The 12,885-nt window shown below is 49.2% G+C and overlaps 1 protein-coding gene across 4 annotated transcripts in view; it reads left to right on the top strand.

Moving 5' to 3' along the window:
* The window catches only part of R3HDM2 (R3H domain containing 2), a 99,926-nt gene that overhangs the window by 84,217 nt on the left and 2,824 nt on the right, over positions 1-12,885 (top strand). For all 4 annotated transcript variants that reach the window (XM_064734620.1, XM_064734621.1, XM_064734619.1 and 1 more), the window contains 5 exons: positions 1,193-1,293; positions 3,034-3,203; positions 5,994-6,141; positions 9,759-9,859; positions 9,949-10,033. In XM_064734620.1, the coding sequence (XP_064590690.1) occupies positions 1,193-1,293; positions 3,034-3,203; positions 5,994-6,141; positions 9,759-9,859; positions 9,949-10,033 (605 nt within the window). The remainder of the gene's footprint in view (positions 1-1,192; positions 1,294-3,033; positions 3,204-5,993; positions 6,142-9,758; positions 9,860-9,948; positions 10,034-12,885) is intronic.

Raw genomic sequence — 12,885 nt, 5'->3', positions numbered from 1 at the left:
CCCCTGAACCCCCATTCTAAAAACCCTAAAAAATCCATTTTTCACCCAGTGATTAATTCACTATTATTTTACTCAAACTCTTGTGGCTTGTAACTCCTCACACAAAGCTGGCAATGGTTTCCAGCCCTTGGGGTGCTGTTTGTTTTTTATACTAAAAACTACCTGTACTTTATTTACACTTAATTCCCAATACCTATCACCTGTGTTAGACAGTGAGCTTCTGTTCTAAATATAACATATTTACAATTACTTTCCAACACCTATCACCTATATTAGACAGTGAGCTTCTACTCTAAACCAATCCCAAAGTGCCACCATCACCCAGAAAATGGAGGCCAAGAAGAAGAAGGAGAAGGACAGGACATGCCCACATTCCTCCATTTTGCCCCCTGAACCCCCATTCTAAAAACCCTAAAAAATCCATTTTTCACCCAGTGATTAATTCACTGTCATTCTACTCAAACTCCTGTGGCTTGTAACTCCTCACACACAGCTGGTGATTGTTTCCAGCCTTTAGGGTGGTGTTAGTTTTTTATACTAAAAACTACCTGTACTTTATTTACAATTACTTTCCAACACCTATCACCTATATTAGACAGTGAGCTTCTGTTCTAAACCACTCCCAAAGTGGCACCATCACAGCAGAAGATGGAGGCCAAGAAAAAGAAGGAGAAGAAGGACAGGACATGCCCAGATTCCTCCATTTTGCCTCCTGAAATTTTCCTGGTGATTGTTCACAGCCCTTGGGGTGGTGTTCGTTTTTTATACTAAAAACTACCTGTACTTTATTTACAATAATTTTCCAATACCTTTCACCTGTGTCAGACACTGAGCTTCTACTCTAAACCAATCCCAAAGTGCCAACATCACCCAGAAAATGGAGACCAAGAAGAAGAAGGAGAAAGGCTGGACACACCCAGATTCTTCCATCTTGCCTCTTGAACCCCCATTCTAAAAACCCCAAAAAATCCATTTTTCACCCTGTGATAAATTCCCTATCATTCTACTCAAACTTTCTTGACTTGCAATCCTTCATATAAAGGTTGGGAATTGTTCTTTCCAAGGGCTAAATCACAGTCCCGGGGGTCTTGTGCTCTGTGCCGAGGTCTCTGAGCCCCCTGGGCAGGGTCTCCAGAGGGATTTGGGTTCCCAAGCCCATCCTGAATGCTGACCTGCCCTCTGTGCTCCCCAGCCCGTCCGTGGGGTTCCTGCAGCCCCCAGGCTCCGAGCAGTACCAGCTGCCGCAGTCGCCGGCGCCCTGCAGCCCTCCCCAGATGCAGCAGCAGTATTCAGGTACCAGGCGGGCACTGGGCAAGGCTGGCACCCCCTGCAGAGGTGGCAGCAGCCTTTGGGCTCTGGAGGTGCCACTTCACAGCCAAGCTGCTGTGCCAGGGGAACGGTCAGGGTGGGGGGCACTGGGGGGTGCTGGCATCTCCCTGCCAGGGTGGGCACAGGGTGGGGCACTAGGGGGTGCTGGCATCTCCCTGCCAGGGTGGGCACAGGGTGGAGGGAGCTGGGGGGGCTCTGGGGTGGTGAGAGAGGGGAAAAGCTGCAGATGGGGAGGTTGGGGAGTCCTGCTCCTGTCACAGCTGCTGGCAGTGAGCTGGGGCAGGAGCTGAGCTGGGATGATGGAGGTCTGGGCTTGGTGAGCTACAGGAGCTGAGCTGGGATGATGGAGGTCTGGGCCTGGAGCAGGATCTGAGCTGGGATGATGGCTCTAGACCTGGATCTGAGCTGGGATGATGGAAATTTGGGTCTGGAGCAGGATCTGAGCTGGGATGATGGAGGTCTGGGCCTGGTGCAGGATCTGAGCTGGGATGATGGAGATCTGGGCCTGGAGCAGGATCTGAGCTGGGATGATGGCTCTAGACCTGGATCTGAGCTGGGATGATGGAGGCCTGGGCTTGGGGAGCTGCAGGATCTGAGCTGGGGTGATGGAGGTGGGGGCCTGGTTCAGGATCTGAGCTGGGATGATGGAGATCTGGGCCTGGTGCAGGATCTGAGCTGGGATGATGGAGATCTGGGCCTGGTGCAGGATTTGAGCTGGGATGATGGAGATCTGGACCTGGATCTGAGCTGGGATGATGGAGGCCTGGGCCTGGTGCAGGATCTGAACTGGGATGATGAACCTGGGCCTGGATCTGTGCCTGGAGTTTTGTGGAGATGCTCAGAGCTGTCACTGAGCTGCCATCCCTCACCTTGGCTCCCGTTTCTCCTGCATTAAACACCAATCACTCCCAGGTGTAACCTTTGATGTCGGAGAGGGATCCCCAGAGGGTCCTGGTGGGGCTTTTCCAAGCTGGAAAAATCACGAGTGGCAGAGGAGAGAGAGCCCAGAGTGGGACTGTGGGAGAGGAAGGGTGAGAGTAGCAGGGACAGGGACAGGGACAGGGACAGGGACAGGGACAGGGGCAGGGATGGGGACAGGGACAGGGACAGGGACGGGACAGGAGAGGGACAGGAACGGGACAGGGACGGGACAGGGATGGGACAGGACAGGACAGGGATGGGACAGGGACAGGGACGGGGACAGGGACGGGGACAGGGATGGGGACAGGGGCAGGGGCAGGGACAGGGACAGGGGCAGGGACGGGGACAGGGACAGGGACAGGGGCAGGAACAGGGACACGGACTGGGACAGGGACAGGGGCAGGGACGGGGACGGGGACAGGGACGGGGACAGGGACGGGGACAGGGACGGGGACAGGGACAGGGACAGGGACAGGGACAGGGACAGGGACAGGGACAGGGACAGGGACAGGGGCAGGGACAGGGATGGGGACAGGGACGGGGACAGGGACGGGGACGGGGACAGGGACAGGGACAGGGACGGGGACAGGGACAGGGACAGGGACAGGGATGGGGACAGGGACAGGGACAGGGACAGGGGCAGGGACAGGGACGGGGACAGGGACGGGGACGGGGACAGGGACAGGGACAGGGACAGGGACAGGGACAGGGACAGGGACAGGCAGGTGCTCTGTGTCCCACAGCAGCAGAACCAGGGCCATACAGCCGTGTGTGTGTCCCCAGGGGTGTCCCCATCAGGCCCTGGCGTGGTGGTGATGCAGCTGAATGTCCCCAACGGCCCCCAGGCCCCCCAGAACCCGCCCGTGGTGCAGTGGAGCCACTGTAAGTACTACAGCCTGGAGCAGAGGGGGCAGAAGCCTGGAGACCTCTACAACCCCGACAGCACTGCTCAGGTACTGGGGGCACTGGGAGGGACTGGGAGGGGCTGGGAGGAGGCAGCTCAGCCTTTGGGGCAGGGCTGGGGGAGGCTGGGCCTGAAAGCTGCTGAGCTGAGAGTAGCAAACTCAAGAGCACCTAGGTTTAAAGGTTCTAGGCTGAGAGTAGCAAACTCGAGAGTTTAGAAGCTGCTAGGCTGAGAATAGCAAACTCAAGGGCACCTAGGCTGAGAGTAAGAAATTCAAGAGCACCTAGGTTTAAAGGTTCTGGGCTGAGAGTAGCAAACTCAAGAACACTGAGGCTTAAAAGCTGCTGGGCCAAGTAGCAAACTCAAGAGCTGCTAAGCTGAGAGTAGCAAACTCAAAAGCAGCCAGGCTTAAAGGATGCAAGGCTGAGAGTAACAAACTCAAGAGCACCTAAGCTTAGAAGCTGCTAGGCTGGGAGTAGAAAACTCAAGAGCAGCCAGGCTTCAAAGATGCAAGGCTGAGAGTAGCAAACTCAAGAGCACTGAGGTTTAGAAGCTTCTATGACGAGTAGCAAACTCAAGAGCCGCTAAGCTGAGAGTAGCAAACTCAAAATCAGCCAGGCTTAAAGGATGCAAAGCTGAGAGTAGCAAACTCAAAGAGCAGCCAGGCTTTAAAGGATGCAAGGCTGAGAGTAACAAACTCAAGAGCACTGAGGTTTAGAAGCTGCTAGGCCGAGTAGCAAACTCAAGAGCATGCAGGCTTAAACCTGCTGAGCTGAGAGTAGCAAACTCAGGAGCAGCCAGACTTAGAAGCTGCTAAGCTGAGAGTAGCAAACTCAAGAGCACGCAGGCTTAGAAGCTGCTAGGCCAAGTAGCAAACTCAAGAGCCACTAAGCTGAGAGTAGCAAACTCAAGAGCACTGAGGTTTAGAAGCTGCTAGGCGAGTAGCAAACTCAAGAGCAGCCAGGCTTAAACCTGCTGAGCTGAGAGTAGCAAACTCAAGAGCACCTAAGCTTTGAAGCTGCTAGGCTGGGAGTAGAAAACTCAAGAGCAGCCAGGCTTAGTAGCTGCTAGGCTGAGAATAGCAAACTCAAGGGCACCTAGGCTGAGTAGCAAACTCAAGAACACCTAGGTTTAAAGGTTCTAGGCTGAGAGCAGCAAACTCAAGAACACTGAGGCTTAAAAGCTGCTGGGCCAAGTAGCAAACTCAAGAGCAGCCGGGCTTAGGAGCTGCTAGGCTGGGAGTAGAAAACTCAAGAGCTGCTAAGCTGAGAGTAGCAAACTCAAAAGCAGCCAGGCTTAAAGGATGCAAGGCTGAGAGTAACAAACTCAAGAGCAACCAGGCTTAAAGGATGCAAGGCTGAGAGTAGCAAACTCAAGAGCAGCCAGGCTTAGAAGCTGCTAGGCTGAGTAGCAAACTCAAGACCACACAGGCTTAAACCTGCTGAGCTGAGAGTAGCAAACTCAAGAGCACCTAAGCTTAGAAGCTGCTAGGCTGGGAGTAGAAAACTCAAGAGCAGCCAGGCTTAAAAGATGCAAGGCTGAGAGTAGCAAACTCAAGAGCACTGAGGTTTGCAAGTTCCTAGGCCAAGTAGCAAACTCAAGAGCCGCTAAGATGAGAGTAGCAAACTCAAAAGCAGCCAGGCTTAAAGGATGCAAGGGTGAGAGTAGCAAACTCAAGAGCAGCCAGGCTTAGTAGCTGCTAGGCTGAGTAGCAAACTCAAGAGCCGCTAAGCTGAGAGTAGCAAATTCAAGAGCACGCAGGCTTAGAAGCTGCTAGGCTGGGAGTAGAAAACTCAACGGGCACAAAGGTTTAAAGGTTCTAGGCTGAGAGTAGCAAACTCAAGAGAGTCAGGAGTGTGGGATCCCAGAGCACCTTGAAATGGCCAATAACATCTGAGATTTTAACGTGAGATTTTAAAGTAAAAGGTACCTTCTTGTTGTTTTTTTGTGTGTGAGAGGGAATGAGAAATTAAAGTGAGTGAATGTAGATGAATGGAAGTATAGGAAATGTAGATTGTTTATTTTAAGCTTCAGTTTATCTCCTTGGAGGGAGGTGAATGGTATATTGTGAGAGAAAGGAGGTTTTTATTTTGTGTCAGTTGTGACCCAGGGTGGGCATGTAGGAATGTTTGAAATCCCAGATTCTATCCAGGTAGGAATGTTTGAAATCTCAGATTCTATCCAGATAGGAATGATTTAAATCTCAGATTGTATCCAGGTAGGAATGTTTGAAATCTCAGATTCTATCCAGGTAGGAATGTTTGGCTCCTCCCTCTGGGCTCACATCTCCCAATGAGATGCTGTAGCTCTTATCAGCCATGCAGTGACATCCAATAGCTGTTATCAGATGTCCCCTCCTGAGGGAGGTGTGAAAGTGGAATAGATAAGGAAAACTGCAAAACTGCCCAGTTTTGATATTCTATTAGCAAAATGGTAATAGAACACATCTTGCCTTGCAATCTGGAACATTATTGAATTGGATTGGATTGGATTGGATTGGATTGGATTGGATTGGATTGGATTGGATTGGATTGGATTGGATTGGATTGGATTGGATTGGATTGGATTGGATTGGATTGGATTGAATTGAATTGAATTGAATTGAAATGGATTGGATTGAATTGAATTGGATTGAAATGGATTGGATTGAATTGAATTGAATTGAATTGAATTGAATTGAATTGAATTGAATTGAATTGAATTGAATTGAATTGATTGAATTGAATTGAATGATACATTGTGAGAGAAAGGAGGTTGTTTTCGTGTCGGTTGTGCCCCAGGCTGGGCGTGTGAGCTGTCCCCAGCCCGGGGCTCTCTGACCCTGTCCCCTCCATGCCAGGCCAGCACCCAGCTGAGCAGCCCCATCACGTCCCCCACGCAGTCGCCGACGCCGTCGCCCGTCAGCAGCCTGGGCAGCGTGTGCCCGGGGCTGAGCCCCCTGCCCGTGCTCACGCAGTTCCCCCCCAGGCCCATGGGCCCTGCACAAGGTGAGCTCTGGGGATCTGCAGATCCAGAGGGTTTGGGAAAGCTGCAAAAGGCAGCACTCAGATACAGCAGAACCTGAGCAGAGCTAAGCAGCAGCCATGAGATTGGTCAGCAGGAAAAGTATTAAACTGTAGAAAAGCAAAGGCAAATAAAATAATAGGAGAGGCGTCCTCTATTATTCTGTTTGTATATTATATGTATAGATATAATATATATTACATTAATATATAATATATAATATATAATATATAATATATTATATATTATATATTATATATTATATATATTATATTATTATATGTATTATATGTATTATATGTATTATATGTATTATATGTATTATATATATTATGTATTTTATATATATAGCATTATATATATAGTTTGTATATTTATATTTATATATTAGAAATAGGTATTATATAATATGTCTTTTATATATCTTATATCTTTTATATTTAAACTGTAGAAAAGCAAAGGCAAATAAAATAATAGGAGAGGCATCCTCTATTATTCTCTTTATATATTATATGTATAGATATAATATATATTATATTTATATATTATCTATATTATATATATTATATATTTTATGTATATATATTATATATTATGTATATATTATGTATATATTATATATAGCATTATATATAGTTTATATATTTATATTGATATATTTGAAATAGATATTATATAATATATCTTTTATATATCTTATATATTTTAGATATATAATATATAGATAAATATATAATTATATATATTTATATACATATATTCTAGATATTATATAGATATAAAATATATATATACATTACGTATATATACATACATATGTAATGTATATACGTATGTATGTGTATATATATACGTACATTACGTGTATATATATACATACGTAATAGATACGTAAATATATACGGAAAAATATACATACATGTATATACATATGTAATATATACCTAAAAATATATATTTTATTTACGTATATACGTAAATAAAATATATATTACATATGTAATATATATGTAATATATAATATATATATAGTCTGTGTATTAATACTTGTCTAGCATAACTCCCTAAGCTGCAGAAAGTTTATCTAGCAAGATATTAGGAAAGTTAAAGCTTAATAATGGAGCTCTGTGCGTTGTGTTTTAAGGTTTACAAGCAGGTATTGTATTGGCAATAAGCAAACATTGTTTTAACCAAAGGTACCTGTGCTTATGGTGATTGGATAGCACTGCTGTCAATGTGTTATATTTATTATATGATGTGATATTAGATATGATATATGATATTATTATGGTATGGTATTTTATTATGTTATATTATGTTATTGTAGTATAGTATATTATTGTATATTATTGAATAGTATATCATAGTATATTATATGAGATATGATTTTATATGATGTGATACAATATGATATGATATTACATTATATCACATTATATTACATTATATTATAGAATGCTATACTAAACTATACTAAAGAATAGAGCAAGGATACACACAGAAGGTTACAAAGAATGATAATAAAAACCTGTGACTCCTTCCCGAGTCCTGACACAGCTGGATGGTGATTGGTCATTAATTAAAAACAATTCTCATGAAACCAATCAAACATATTGGTAAAGAATCTCCAGACCGTGTTCCAAAGGAGCAAAAAACAGGAGAAAAATCAGATAATTATTATTTACATTTTTCTGTGATGCTTCTCAACTTTCCAGGAGAAGCAATCCTGGACAAAGAGGATTTTCCCAGGAAATATCACAATGTCAGGAATGCTGTGATATTCCCTGGGATCCCCACACAAACTCTGGCTCCTCATGATGGTGATTGGTCATTAATTAAAAACAATTCTAAATGAAACCAATCAAACATTCCCCTATTGGTAACCAATCTCCAAACACATTGCAGAGCAGCAAAACACAGGAGAAACAATCAGATAATTATTATTCACATTTTTTCTGAGGCTTCTCAGGAGAAGCAATCCTGGGCAAAGAGGATTTTCCCAGGAAATATCACAATGACAGGAATGCTGTGAGATTTCCTGAGATCCAGGAAATATCAAAATGTCAGGAATGCTGTGAGATTTCCTGGGATCTGGGAAATATCTCAATGTCAGGAATTCTGTGAGATTTCCTGAGATCTGGGAAATATCACAATGATGGGAATGCTGTGAGATTTCCTGGGATCTGGGAAATATCACAATGTCAGGAATGCTGTGAGATTTCCTGGGATCCGGGAAATATCACAATGTCAGGAATGCTGTGAGATTTCCTGGGATCTGGGAAATGTCACAATGTCAGGAATGCTGTGAGATTTCCTGGGATTCAGGAAATATCACAATGGTGGGAATGCTGTGAGATTTCCTGGGATCCAGGATGGATGGGGATGCTGTGAGATTTCCTGGGATCCGGGAAATATCACAATGTCAGGAATGCTGTGAGATTTCCTGGGATCCAGGAAATATCACAATGATGGGAATGCTGTGAGATTTCCTGGGATCTGGGAAATATCACAATGTCAGGAATGCTGTGAGATTTCCTGGGATCTGGGAAATATCACAATGTCAGGAATGCTGTGAGATTTCCTGGGATCTGGGAAATGTCACAATGTCAGGAATGCTGTGAGATTTCCTGGGATCTGGGAAATATCACAATGATGGGAATGCTGTGAGATTTCCTGGGATCCAGGATGGATGGGAATGCTGTGAGATTTCCTGGGATCCGGGAAATATCACAATGATGGGAATGCTGTGAGATTTCCTGGGATCTGGGAAATATCACAATGGTGGGAATGCTGTGAGATTTCCTGGGATCTGGGAAATATCACAATGAGAGATTTCCTGAGATCTGGGAAATATCACAATGGTGGGAATGCTGTGAGATTTCCTGGGATCCGGGAAATATCACAATGTCAGGAATGCTGTGAGATTTCCTGAGATCTGGGAAATATCACAATGTCAGGAATGCTGTGAGATTTCCTGGGATCCAGGATGGATGGGAATGCTGTGATATTTCCTGAGATCTGGGAAATATCACAATGACGGGAATGCTGTGAGATTTCCTGGGATCTGGGAAATATCACAATGATGGGAATGCTGTGAGATTTCCTGAGATCCAGGAAATATCACAATGATGGGAATGCTGTGAGATTTCCTGGGATCTGGGAAATATCACAATGTCAGGAATGCTGTGAGATTTCCTGGGATCCAGGATGGATGGGAATGCTGTGAGATTTTCTGAGATCCAGGAAATATCACAATGTCAGGAATGCTGTGAGATTTCCTGGGATCTGGGAAATATCACAATGATGGGAATGCTGTGAGATTTCCTGGGATCCGGGAAATATCACAATGAGAGATTTCCTGAGATCTGGGAAATATCACAATGATGGGAATGCTGTGAGATTTCCTGGGATCTGGGAAATGTCACAATGTCAGGAATGCTGTGATATTTCCTGGGATCCAGGAAATGTCACAATGATGGGAATGCTGTGAGATTTCCTGGGATCCAGGATGGATGGGAATGCTGTGAGATTTCCTGGGATCCGGGAAATGTCACAATGTCAGGAATGCTGTGATATTCCCCAAAACTTTCTCCTGGTGCAGGTGACGGGCGGTACTCGCTGCTGGGCCAACCTCTGCAGTACAACCTGTCGCTGTGTCCCCCTCCTCTGCTGCACAACCAGCCCAGCTACACGGGACACCAGGTACAGCCCTGCCCTGCCCTGCCCTGCCCTGCCCCTCCCTGAGGCCACCACGTGCCCCAGGTGACACGGGGACATTTGTCTCCTTGCAGGGCCAGGCTGGCATGAAGCACGGCAACAGGAGCAAGAGGCAGGCCCTGAAATCGGCGTCCACCGACCTGGGCACGAGTGACGTAGGCAAGTGACACCTCCAGCCTCTGTTTGTCCTCTGATGTCCCCAAAAATGGGGGTGGGAGACTCCAGGTGCCGTTTCCAGCATCCCACAGAGCCCTGGGCTGGTTTTGGAGGGCTCCTGCCATTCCCTGGGCTGGTTTTGGGGTTCCTGCCAATCCCTGTCGTGGTTTTGAGGTTCCTGCCAGTCCCTGAGCTGGTTTTGGGGTTCCTGCCATTCCCTGTGCTGGTTTTGGGGCTCCTGCCATTCCCTGTCCTGGTTTTGGGGTTCCTGTCAGTCCCTGTCCTGGTTTTGGGGTTCCTGCCAGTCCCTGTGCTGGTTTTGGAGGTTTGGAGGGTTCCTGCCAGTCCCTGTGCAGGTTTTGGGGTTCCTCCCAGTCCCTGTGCTGCTTTTGGAGATTTGGAGGGTTCCTGTCAGTCCCTGTGCTGGTTTTGGGGTTCCTGCCAGTCCCTGTCCTGGTTTTGGAGGGTTCCTGCCAGTCCCTGTCCTGGTTTTGGAGGGTTCCTGCCAGTCCCTGTCCTGGTTTTGGGGTTCCTGCCAGTCCCTGTCCTGGTTTTGGAGGGTGGAAATGATGGAGCAGGTGGAGCTGGCAGAGCTGGAATTTTCTTCCTCTTTCTCAGCACAAAGTGAGTGTCACACTCTGAGATCTCATTCCCAAGTCACTCTTCCCACCCCTGCTTCCCTTTCCCGTGGGTTCTGCACCTTCAAATCCCAAATTTTTGGAGATTTGGGATCCCCCAGGGTGGCTCTGAGGGCTGAAGGTTCCAGTGATCCCTTCTGTCCATGCCCAGGGTGTCTCCAGTGGTCCTGGGCAAGGGAGGGACCAGAGCAAAGGGGCTGGGGCTGCAGAGGGATTTGGGAACCACAGGGGCTGGAGCCAGGAGCCTCTGGAGCCCTCAGGCCTGTGCCTGGTGTCCCCTCAGTGTCCCCGGTGTCCCCTCAGTGTCCCCGGTGTCCCCTCAGTGTCACAGTCCTGTCCCCGGTGTCCCCTCAGTGTCCCCAGGGCTGTCCCCGGTGTCCCCTCAGTGTCCCTGGTGTCCCCTCAGTGTCACAGACTCGTCCCTGGTGTCCCCTCAGTGTCCCCAGGGCTGTCCTCAGTGTCCCCTCAGTGTCACAGCCCTGTCCCCAGTGTCACCTCAGTGTCACAGCCCTGTCCCCAGTGTCCCCTCAGTGTCACAGGCCTGTCCCTAGTGTCACCTCAGTGTCCCCAGGCCTGTCCCCGGTGTCCCCTCAGTGTCTCTGGTGTCCCCTCAGTGTCACAGCCCTGTCCCCAGTGTCACCTCAGTGTCACAGACCTGTCCCTGGTGTCCCCTCAGTGTCTCTGGTGTCCCCTCAGTGTCACACTCCTGTCCCCGGTGTCCCCTCAGTGTCACAGACCTGTCCCCAGTGTCCCCTCAGTGTCCCCAGGCCTGTCCCCAGTGTCCCCTCAGTGTCACAGACCTGTCCCTGGTGTCCCCTCAGTGTCACACTCCTGTCCCCGGTGTCCCCTCAGTGTCCCCGGTGTCCCCTCAGTGTCCCCGGTGTCACCTCAGTGTCCCTGGTGTCCCCTCAGTGTCCCTGGTGTCCCCTCAGTGTCCCCAGGGCTGTCCCCAGTGTCCCCTCAGTGTCACAGACTTGTCCCTGGTGTCCCCTCAGTATCCCCAGGCCTGTCCCCGGTGCCCCCTCAGTGTCCCCTCAGTGTCACAGCCCTGTCCCTGGTGTCCCCTCAGTGTCCCTGGTGTCCCCTCAGTGTCACAGCCCTGTCTGTGGTGTCCCCTCAGTGTCTCTGGTGTCCCCTCAGTGTCCCCAGGCCTGTCCCCGGTGTCCCCTCAGTGTCCCCAGGCCTGTCCCCAGTGTCCCCTCAGTGTCACAGCCCTGTCCCCGGTGTCCCCTCAGTGTCCCTGGTGTCCCCTCAGTGTCACAGGCCTGTCCCTGGTGTCCCCTCAGTGTCACAGCCCTGTCCCCGGTGTCCCCTCAGTGTCCCCTCAGTGTCTCTGGTGTCCCCTCAGTGTCACAGCCCTGTCCCCAGTGTCCCCTCAGTGTCACAGGCCTGTCCCTGGTGTCCCCTCAGTGTCCCTGGTGTCCCCTCAGTGTCCCCAGGCCTGTCCCCAGTGTCCCCTCAGTGTCACAGCCCTGTCCCCGGTGTCCCCTCAGTGTCCCCTCAGTGTCCCTGGTGTCCCCTCAGTGTCCCCTCAGTGTCCCTGGTGTCCCCTCAGTGTCACAGCCCTGTCCCCGGTGTCCCCTCAGTGTCCCTGGTGTCCCCTCAGTGTCCCCAGGCCTGTCCCCGGTGTCCCCTCAGTGTCCCCAGCAGCAGCTGCTGCTCACAGGGGCCCTTTAAGCGCTGCCTCCCCCCCGGCCCTGGCAGGGTCCCCACGTGCCACGTTAATATTAGCAAAGAATCCTCAACTGAGCCCAGGGCTGCAGCCAGGAACTGCACAGGGATTTGGGAACCACAGGGGCTGGAGCTGCACAGGGATTTAGGAACCAGAGAAAGGGACTGAGCTGCACAGAGATTTGGGAACCACAGGGGCTGGAGCTGGGAACTGCACAGGGATTTGGGAACCACAGGGCTGGAGCCAGGAACTGCAGAGGGATTTGGGAACCAGAGAAAGGGGCTGGAGCTGCAGAGGGATTTGGGAACCAGAGGAAAGGGTTGATCTCTCTGAGCTGCAAAGAGATTTGGGTACCACAGGGCAGAGGTCAGAGCCAGGAACTGCACAGGGATTTGGGAACCACAGGAAAGGGGCTGGAGCTGCAGAGGGATTTGGGAACCACAGGGCAGGGGTCAAAACCAGGAGATGGCAAAGAGATTTGAGAACCACAGGGCAGGAGCTGGAGCTGCAGAGGGCTTTGGGTACCACAAGACAGGGACTGGGGC

The sequence above is a fragment of the Zonotrichia leucophrys genome, chromosome 29, assembly GCF_028769735.1.
Source record: "Zonotrichia leucophrys gambelii isolate GWCS_2022_RI chromosome 29, RI_Zleu_2.0, whole genome shotgun sequence".
Taxonomy (NCBI): Eukaryota; Metazoa; Chordata; class Aves; order Passeriformes; family Passerellidae; genus Zonotrichia; species Zonotrichia leucophrys.
The sequence above is the reverse complement of the archived record's forward strand: the minus strand, read 5'-3'. Positions and strand labels throughout refer to the sequence as shown.